The sequence below is a fragment of the Asterias rubens genome, chromosome 6, assembly GCF_902459465.1.
Source record: "Asterias rubens chromosome 6, eAstRub1.3, whole genome shotgun sequence".
NCBI lineage: Eukaryota > Metazoa > Echinodermata > Asteroidea > Forcipulatida > Asteriidae > Asterias > Asterias rubens.
In genome coordinates this window covers 636254-646722 of record NC_047067.1, presented here as the reverse complement: position 1 = coordinate 646722, position 10469 = coordinate 636254, and the positions used below count along the sequence as shown (strand labels likewise).

At 38.1% G+C, this 10469-nt stretch overlaps 1 protein-coding gene across 3 annotated transcripts in view; it reads right to left on the bottom strand.

Moving 5' to 3' along the window:
- Positions 1–4695: 4695 nt before the first annotated feature.
- The window catches only part of LOC117291169 (mitogen-activated protein kinase kinase kinase 2-like), a 73998-nt gene continuing 68224 nt past the window's right edge, over positions 4696–10469 (bottom strand). For all 3 annotated transcript variants that reach the window (XM_033772738.1, XM_033772736.1, XM_033772737.1), the window contains 5 exons: positions 9674–9822; positions 8986–9111; positions 7900–8029; positions 6367–6544; positions 4696–5935 (listed from right to left, as the gene is read on the bottom strand). In XM_033772738.1, coding sequence (XP_033628629.1) covers positions 5698–5935; positions 6367–6544; positions 7900–8029; positions 8986–9111; positions 9674–9822 — 821 coding nt within the window. In that variant the 3' untranslated portion in view covers positions 4696–5697. The remainder of the gene's footprint in view (positions 5936–6366; positions 6545–7899; positions 8030–8985; positions 9112–9673; positions 9823–10469) is intronic.

Sequence of the window (10469 nt, the reverse complement as noted above, 5' to 3'; positions counted from 1 at the left end):
ACCATTTCTTGTCTTCTCTCGAGAGCTGCCATGGGTCGAATGCTTGTCTCTAGGGTCCTGGTGGATGCAATGCACTCAATGTTTATGATGCGTCCCCATGACACCTGCAACCAGCCACGCTACCCGACTCAAATCGAATAAGCTAACCGTCATGCATAAATGAGTTCAGGATTAGAAATGGCCGCCTCTACTACCTACAAGAAGGAAACTTCATATCAACAGAGGGCGATGTAACCATCCAAGAGTGCTTATCGGCAACAGAATGGTGTTAACTCACACATACTCCTCTCGTAAATGACGTAAACCGAGGATTAGTCCCAAAAGCTTAGATATCTCAGTGGCGTCCAAACTGGCTATAATGCTGCATTTATCACAATTTTTCAAAGCGAGGACGTCCTCGCTGTGCTAAAAGTCCTCGATGTGCGAGTGTGTATTCACACAGAAGACCTCGCTTCCCGGCGATGACAAGTAAACACACACACAAACCAACACACACAAACCTGACTCAACAAATTAATTAATCTTTTATTATTTTTATCATTTATTTGGCTTTTTGTTTTTTATAAAAAAGATGAAGAAATACATTATTATTAAATATACAGACAATGCATTCTGTATTTGTAATGTGAAGATGTTATATAAAAGCCACAAACTCTTCTTTAAAAATTAAAGTCATTACACAGGGTTTTTGTTGGCCGTTAGTTGGTAACATTTAAAGTAAAATTGTGTTTCGCAAGTTTAAAGTCACAAACAAATACGTCAACACAAAACCTAGGCCAGCATGTTGGCCAAGGCCAAACTCGCACCTCTTTGATCACCACACTAAATCTGATGCGCATCCAAAGTGAACAAATACATTTATCGTTGCTGTATCTGTATCCGTACTCTTGTGAAACCTCTCTGTTGATAACATAATCAGTGGGATACATTACAGACGACTTCAAGACACTGGACACTACTGGTAATTGTCAAAGACCAGTCTTCTCACTTGGTGTATCTCAACATATGCATAAAATAACAAACCTGTGAACATTTGAGCTCAATTGGTCATCACAATTGCGAGATAACTATGAAAGAAAAAACACCCTTGTCACACGAAGTTGTGTGCTTTCAGATGCTTGATTTCGAGACCTCATATTCTAAATCTGAGGTCTCGAAATCAAATTCGTGGAAAATTACTTCTTTCTCGAAAACTACATCACTTCAGAGGGAGCCGTTTCTCACAATGTTTTATACTACCAACCTCTCCCCATTACTCGTAATCAAGAAAGGTTTTATGCTAATAATTATTGTGAGTAATTACCAATAGTGTCCACTGCTTTTAAAGACAAAGTAAACCTTTGGTTTTTGGAACCGTTCAATGTAGATTGATACAACAATTCATTTCAAAAGGTGGTAGTGTTTGTTGAAATAGCGCTCAAAATCTGGAATGGTTATGACCACGCAGCAGGAATAATCTGTTATTGGAATGCGCCTTGAACACCCAGCAGGGTGGATATGTGCGTATTACAAGTCTTATTATTATTATTATTACACAACCCAGATTGAACATGTTTCAAATCCCTGTCTGTAAAACCACATTCCTTTCAAAGGGAATTGTTTCTTTAAAAAAACAGCTGCATTGCTTCTTACTAAGTAAGTCCTTATAGTTTTTAATTTTTGGAGTAATTGCCAAAGGTATACCCTCCCGTTGAATAGAAGCCCACCCTCTCCATAATATTTCTGTTAGTTTTTAGATTTCCTGGTTGTAGAATGTTGGGGGCCACAGAAACAGAACCTGAAAAAGGCTTAAGCCTTGTTCATACTTCATGCGAATGCGAAGCGAATTTGACATGAATTTGACATCACCACCCTCTTTTCGCAGCGATATTCGCAAGTGAGTAGAGCAGAGTTGAACTGCTGCGAATTATTCGTTGCGAATTTGTGACGTCAATATTCGCTTCGCATTCGCAGGAAGTATGAACCAGGCTTTAGTCCAATATTTTCATATATAGATGGATTGCACACAGCGTCATTGACCACCGTCTTTGATGAAACGTGCACGAGTAAAAGGCTATCATTAGCTGAGAGTTGTGTGCAACGCAGGCACGTTCCCATTGTTTGTCATAAAATATGGTGGCTGATGACGCTATGTGTAATCCATCTATTCACATACCCATTTTTAGATGGTGTGGAATATTTCAGGTTTCCCGTTTCCACAGCTAAGACTCAATCTAATATTTCAAAGTCTTGGTCGAAGGTCACGACGACTTAAAAAAAAAGAAATTTGGTTGATGGAACTATAAATAGGGCAGAGCCAAAGATTCAGAGAATATCGTTGGTCTTTATGTTTGAGTGGAACATCAGTACCAAGTATCAAAAATAGTTTATCACTATACCATATCTATGCCTTTCCACGATACATCACACAAAATATTTCAAACAGACCTCAGTCTAAGAATTTCCAAATTATAAGTAGACATTTACTGACAGAGCATTTTGAACTAGATTGGTCTACAGAAGATTTTCATTTGAAAAAAAACCACCCCAGAAAATAAGATTTTTTTTGGTGCATCATCTATGAATGGTTCAAGAAACAAAACTGCATACTTCATAGTTTGCTATAGATTTTTAGATTCTTAGTTGAAAATACAGAATAAGGAAGTTTTTGTTGTATCAAGAGTATAAAAGGCAATTTTCTTACTTTGTGCGCATACAATGTTAAGTAGATGCCAAAGAATCGGTGTTGGTGGATACAGAATAAGAACGTTCAAGTTTAGTTTACCAACTGCTATTGCATTAAAAGTTTGCATCAGACATGAAGAAAACAGCAAAGAAAACAAAAGGTTTTTACAGATTACTTTAGGTGGTAAAAAGGCAAGTGGGAAAAAATGCAGTACCTAATGCTGTTAAATAAATAAATGTGTTTTGGAAAATGACAAGTGTTGGACGTCTTTCAAGAAGAGAGGGAGCTCATGGTCATAGGTGGCATTCAACATTCTACACAACGAGAGGGGGGGGGGGGGGCATACATTTTAGCCGACCTGGATAGGAAGCAAAGGAATGGAAACAGAGCCAGAAAATACCACTCTATAAACTGTACTTCCAACACAGTGACTGCCATGTGACAGGGGCGGGGGGGGGGGGGGGGGGGTGTAGAGAGCACTGCAACAGCTGGCTCGGAGGGACTAGGCAAGTACATGAATGTGGATAAGAACTTTGATTAAGATAATTTGTTTGATACAGATATCTCTTTTCTGTACAGTAATTTGTGTGGTAATATCTGCGACGATGTTTAGCAAAACTAACGTCACCAATCCAGTTTTTTTTTCATACTCGGGATTTTGTCACGGCTACCGGCTACTGACTACCCCTCATGGGACTCTCCTTCACACATGTCAATCTTATTTAAAATATCCAATCAGAAAGCAGTGAACACCATGTGAGGGTTTGTCCTTTTCTCAAACAAAAGGGCAGAAGAAGAAGAATTTGTTATGTTTAGAGATTGTATAGCAGTGGTGTCAACATCTTAAAAAACATAAATCAACTATTTCTCAACTGTTAAAAACTCCCGTTGTAACAATCGCAGGAAAACCTGAAGGAATCAGAGATGAAATTTTGCGAACCGACCAGAAACATGTTTCAACTTCAGTCATAATTCAATTGTTTTTGTGAATTTAGTTTGTCAACAACAGACAGGTCTGCGTTGACGTCATCATGCCGCCATCAACTGCTCTCACACAAACAATAAGAGTGGGGGGGGGGGTGTCAAAGAAAAGGGTGCAGAAATAATAACTTCCTAAAAAAAAAACTATTTTAACTGACTGTACAAACCAAGTGTTTTAAGCACTGTATGTATACACCATTCACCCTACACATAACTCGTCTTATCAACGAGGCACTTATGGATTGGAAATTGTAAACAAAAAATCATTTTCAGAACGAAAACAAAAGAAATTCACGTTGTTAATAAATCAATATACAGATTAATGTCTGTGCTAGAAATTTGTATATATAATAATATATTATAACCCTTCTGATAAATTCGATGTGACAGTTCCATGCATTTCTATATAAAGGAACCCACAGTATTTGTCTAAATCACAATGTTGGAAAAACTGCATTATGTTTATGTACAGACAGCATTCTCAATGCGAACCTGAAACATCACATCGTCACATTGTCACATCGTCACATCGTCACATCGTCTAACCGACAATCAACAGCTGAGGTATCGCTATTTATACAACATTTATACAAAAACAAAACTGTACAATTTGATTCACCTCAATTCCGTAATAGGAACTATCAATGTACATGGAATTCCATCAAGTTTTATTGTTTTTTATTCACAACAAAATTGATTCTTTTCTTTTCCCTAAAAAAAAATATCAAGCAATCAAATTTAGGATAACTTTTCAAAATAGCCCTGCGATTGGTTGAATGTTGTTTATGTGACAGATAGCAAGGCCCTGTTTCATAGAGCTGCTTAAGCACAAAAAGTTGCTCAGCAAAAAATATTTATAATGTACTTACTAGAATAAGGTTACCAGGCAAAAAACCATGTCACTTGTACAATTTGTGACTGGTATCCACTCATTTCTGCTTAGCAGATAATTGTAAATCAAAATTTCCTACTGAAGCAGCTCTATGAAATTCAGCCCAGGTGTTAAAACTTATCCGTTTCAAACTAATGTTGATGGTGTAAATCTATTGTTGTAAAGTGTATATTTTTTAGCCCGCCACTGGTTCTTCCAAGCCAAAGGAAACTGTGAAAATGTGACTCATGAATAATAGAGATGATTGCACCGTGGCTGATGGGAGTTGTCATCTTGCAACTTTAGTGCAGTATCTATGATGTCATTACTGAGTAATGCTGATCTCCTGATGTGGAGTAGAACTTTCTGACACTGACACTGGTAACCAACATCTGTTATTATTGTTGGTGGACACCAGTGATCTTGTTGTTAGCCACTGTTGCTTTTACACTGCAGTACAGACTGGTAACCGGTGACAAGAGACTGGTTGCAAGTCTTGATGTAATCCACTAAAGCAACGATTTAGCTAGTAAACTGTGCTCAGCTGGTAAACCACACATTTAACTGGTAAAACGTGTTTAGCTGGTAAACTGTGTGTAGCTGGAAAACCGTGTTCAGCTGGTAGACGGTGTTCAGCTGGTAAACTGTGTTTAGATGGTAAACTGTGTTTAGCCGGTAAACTGTGCGTAGCTGGAAAACCTTGTCCAGCTGGTAAACTGTGTTTAGCTGGTAAACTGTGTTTAGCTGGTAAACTGTGTAGAGATGGTAAACTGTGTGTAGCTAGTAAGAGTCAACACGACAGGTAGATGCAATCACTCACAATGCTGTAAAGCTAAACTGCATCGACGACACTCGCAGAAAATCCTTTGTAAAAATAAACTATATCCAAAGTTTTGAGTTTCCCATCTCCTCACAGTACTTTTTCAAGTATAAATCAAAGGCTGAATTGCTGGAGGTCAAAGTCACGGAATGTATTAAACGTCCGCGGACAATCTCAACAACAAATAAAGTAGATGTGTGGAGGTAAGTTCGGCAAGTTCCAGGAAGCACAACACCAGGGCTCTTAAAACAAATCTGAGTCAACTGATTCCACACATCTACTTCCAAGACATGTTGCTTGCTCTCCTTGACTGACTCCAAGGGTGGGGGTAGGGGGGTTGAAGGATCTCTTGTTTACATTTTAGTCGACCGAGAAATTGTTCACAAAATCGTGCCTGAGCAACTCGTGAGCCCAGGGCCTCTCCTGGGCATCTCTGATTAACGTGAGTCTCAGGAACTCGCGAGAGATGTCTGAGACTGTGCTGGGGAGCTGAGGAATTGTGGGTTGCGTTGCGATTTTAAAGATGGCGGCCATGGCTTCATAGTCTGCCCAGGGTGGCTTCGTCGTCAGCATCTCTACGACTGTGCAGCCGACACTCCTACAAGAATAAACACATTTCAGTCATAGTAACTTGGAAATTTGAATTTCAAAGTAAAACAAGTTTAAACTAAAATGTTACAAAGCTCTCCAAACAATGATAAGACTATTTAAAGGGCCCAAGAGTTGACAGTCTGGCACGCATTTGAACATTGGGACCCATAAAAGTAGACCAGCCGTCGATTTCACCAAACTCTTCCTAACTTAGGATTAATCTTAGGACTTAATAAAGTTCCGTATCCAAAGACGTAGGACGCATTGAACACATCCTAAGTTAGGACGGGTCTCTCGTCCTAACTCCAGATAGGATTAATCCTAGCGTTTCGTTAAATCGGCTGCTGTACTTCTTTCAACCACAAAATTTGATTACAAAGCTGTCCAATGGTGATTAGAAAATGTAAACATCCCAAAATTCTACAGCTATCAACTCACCATACATCAGCCTTCCTGCCATATCCGACTCCGTTTATGACTTCCGGACTCATCCAGTACGGTGTACCCGTTACTGATTTGATTCCAGTCACGAAACTCGCTATCGTTTGTAACCGCCGGGATGCACCAAAATCAGCCAGCTTCACGTTCCCTGAACCTGCCCTCAAGATATTCGCACCTGGTGTGAGAGAGAGTCAAATGTTTAACACAAAACCAGTCCATGCGTGGTGAGAGTGAGTTATTTATTAAATTGGTTTCTTAAATTTATGCATACCTGCAGTAAACTATTATTAATCGATTTATTTCATAATAAATAGTAATATTAATAATAAAATAGTATTTAAATAGCACCTTATGCTAGGCGTCAAATCGCTTCACACAAAATAAAAATACATTTGCGTAAAAAGCAACACGTACATGTAATACAGAAGTACAGTTACAAACAACATAGAATAAAGATGATTATTCAAACTTAACAAATATGCGAAAAATATAAAATATTCATACAAGTAAAAACATGAAAGAATGTAAAATATGGCAACCAATAGGTTGAATTGCACTGTACAGTAACACATTAATAAGGGCTATTTAAAATGGAGTCAAGATAGATATTTGACAGACAAAACTTGACCAAGGAGACCCAAAACAAGTTATGCATAAACATTACACTCTACGCTATCAATATTCATTAAGATAAACAAGTTATGCATAAACATTACACTGTACGCTATCAATATTCATTAAGATAAACAAAACAAAAACATGGCAGTCCAAACATTTCCAAAACGATGCACACTTGAAGTTATGTAATCATCATCAGAAAAACAAATATAAATGTGGGAAAAAAAGACAATTAATTGGAGCGACAATGGTATGAGACTTTCAGATGCTCGATGACAATGGCTAGATCAATTGTTTACCAACAAAATGTAATGGTACTCATGAAGATGCAGTTATGTAAACAAGTGAACCAGTACAATAAATTGCATTGTAAAAGCATGACAGACAAATAAGAAAGAATCACTTAAACTTAACATGGAAATGTACTGATTGAAAAGCTCATTTCAAATAAGTTTAATATTGGGAGAATTAAAGCAATAATGAGGAAGGTTATCTTAAGCACAAATACAAGTTCCCTGAAAATGACAATCAAACAAGAAAATGATATTGGAAAATTAAACAGTTGCAAATATTGTGATAATTGTAAAGAAATGCTGACCTGTACTAGAGTAGGGCAGATTTCAAATTTGTCACCATAATTCAAAACAGGGGTCAATCAGGTACAATATATCAACCATACAATATTGCTTATCACTGAAATATCTAGCTAAGCAGAAAAAGGTCACCAGCCAAAATACAATGCAAATCAAAATAGTTGTGAATGGTGCCCTGTAATTTGTCCTGCTTTGTAAATTCGTTAAGCAACATTTCTGCTTGACGAAGTTGTACTCTCAACATAATAATTGACCTGGTTTAAGGTGAGTTTCTTATTTAAAATGAGCGTCTTCCACACTCAAGGACCGAGTAGCTTACCTTTAATATCTCTATGTACAATATGGCTTATGTGAAGATACGCAACACCTTCAAGGATTTGACGAGTGTATTTTCTCACAACATTCTCTGTGAGCGCACCATAACTCCTCAGCTCATCTTTTACAGAGCCCTACGATTTAACAGACAAAAAGAAATAATTATACTTGACTTTTTAAAAACACTTTTTGTAACATCATCAACTTTATATGTACTTTTAGCTCCCATATTTGTGTATATGAAATGAGTAAGGACAACAGAACGAAGCCTGACATGAGCAAACCTAAAAATGGTTATATACATATATATACTTTTTTTTTTTGGGGGGGGGGGGTTTGATAAAGATGATAGGGTTCAGTGTAATGAAGCCAAACACTATTCTTTCTTAACACTGCACAATCACCAAATGCACAAGACTGTCCATTCTTCACAGCTTACAGTTAAATTTCTACTTAAAGGGTTAAAACCGCTAAGCCAACTTAGCATATAAATGGCATTCACAAAAGACTCTACTCAGCAAATAACGATTGTCCTGATTTGCCTAATCTGGACATTGACAATAATATAAGTAACGGATGACTTGTTTATTTCTAAGTTGGCGAGGGTGGTTGGGCTTTGTTTATGTGAATACGGCAATCCTCTTTAAACATAGTATTTGAAGAAACGCTTCTTACATTATTTCTTCATACACAGTAACAAATTGAAGGCCATTTCAAGGCCAGAGAAGTACAATACACATATGAAAGCCTACACTTGTAATGTTGTCATGTTTTCTAAAACAGAATTATTGGCCAATGTAATTTAAAATGCTGTCCAATCCTGTCAAGGTGTGACGCACTATGGGTGCAGATCTTGATGCTTAAAGGGGCACAGCAATTTTTCTACGAGGAAATTTTTGTATTGGTACTTTGCAAAGGGGACCACAACAAAAGCACAGGGCACCACAGCAAATGTCGTGGGTTATTTCGAGGGCTGTGGGTGATTCACATTAGAGAGTGCCCTCTATAGTTTCCTTCGGAGAGCTAAGGTAATCAGAATTATTCCAAGAGGGAAGTTACTATAAACGAGGAGACGGTGTACATTACTCACCCCAGGCATGAGCTCCATGAATATCGATAAGACCTGCTTATCCTCAGAGCAACCAAAGTACTGCACTATTCTATCGTGGTGAAGATTCCTCAGCAATTCTATCTCAGATTTCAGGGCTTTTACTTCCTGTAGATGGAAGAAACAAATTGAGGAAGAGAGAGAGAGAGAGAGAAGACATTACTTACTAAGACCAGTCCATTCCTTTCCACACTTGTATACAAATTGAGGTAATAATAATAATAAGAGACATTACTATCACATAGTGCAGGAGCCTCTATGAGCATCACAAAAACATAAAACAGTGACTTGAAATACATGAACGGTTTTCTTACAAAAATGTAGATTCAAACAGATGAGTCTTTTAAAAGTCCCTTGAAAATCTGAAGGGAGTCAGCTTGGCAAATATGAACAGGTACATGTAGGTTGTTCAAAAAAACGAACGTGCAAAGGAAATTGAAGGCTCTTTTTACCATGGAAAATGTGGAAAAAAGTAGTTTGCATCAGTAGGGATTTTCCAGCAGAACGATGAGAGTGAGGTACAAGTCACTGCTTCTCGCAATGTATGTATTCTCGCAATGTATGTAACTTCCTATCTAGTACCAGCAGTTCATACTAGTCACTCAGCATCAGGTTTATAATCAGAGAAAAGCTTGCCCCTGATCAAGGGGGACATTTACAATAAACTCACCTTTCTTGCTTCGTTATTTGAATTATCTGTCGGGACCTGTTTGACAGCCAACTCCCTCCCTGTGTCTGCATCATAGCAAAGGTAAACGACCCCAAATGCCCCTTGACCTAGAATCTTGCCTTTCCGCCAGTTGACTGGCGCTCTGGGAGCTGTGAATGAAAAGAAGGTCAAAGGTCAATCATACATCAACAACAATGACTTCAAAAACAAACAATCTCGCTGCTTTGAAGAAGTTAAAGCTAAAGCATTATGTGGAGACTTCCTTGCAATGATTCTTATTGATTTAAAACAAACGTTCAACCCAATCCTTTTTGGACTTTTACTGGCTAAAAACAAAATCAACACAAAAGGCAGCAGGCCTTGAAATAACCCTAGGCAACCACAGCAATTGCCATGGTGCCCAATGCTTTTGTGGTGCCCTATGCAAGATTGCTGTACAAATACGATGCCCTTTACTAGAGGGCAATTGCTGTTGCCCTTCAGACCTGAGACAGGCATATCAAAGTTTACTTCACCAAGGTGTCAATGTGAATCAAACTGACAAATATTGTCCACAACAATTTTGACAACAATACGTTGTGATGCAATTTTTGGCTCCCCTTTAATACATGCACAAACAACAAAGCGAACAACCTTAAGAGAGCTAGAAATAAAATCACAAACTATTGACCCCTTTCATCGCGTCACATGCGGCGACTGATGCCACGCTCACCATGTTGGTGGTCAATAGGCTTACGTGTAAACCCAGCGTCGACTAAAAATGCGCACTTCACTGAATAACACACGTTGACATTTA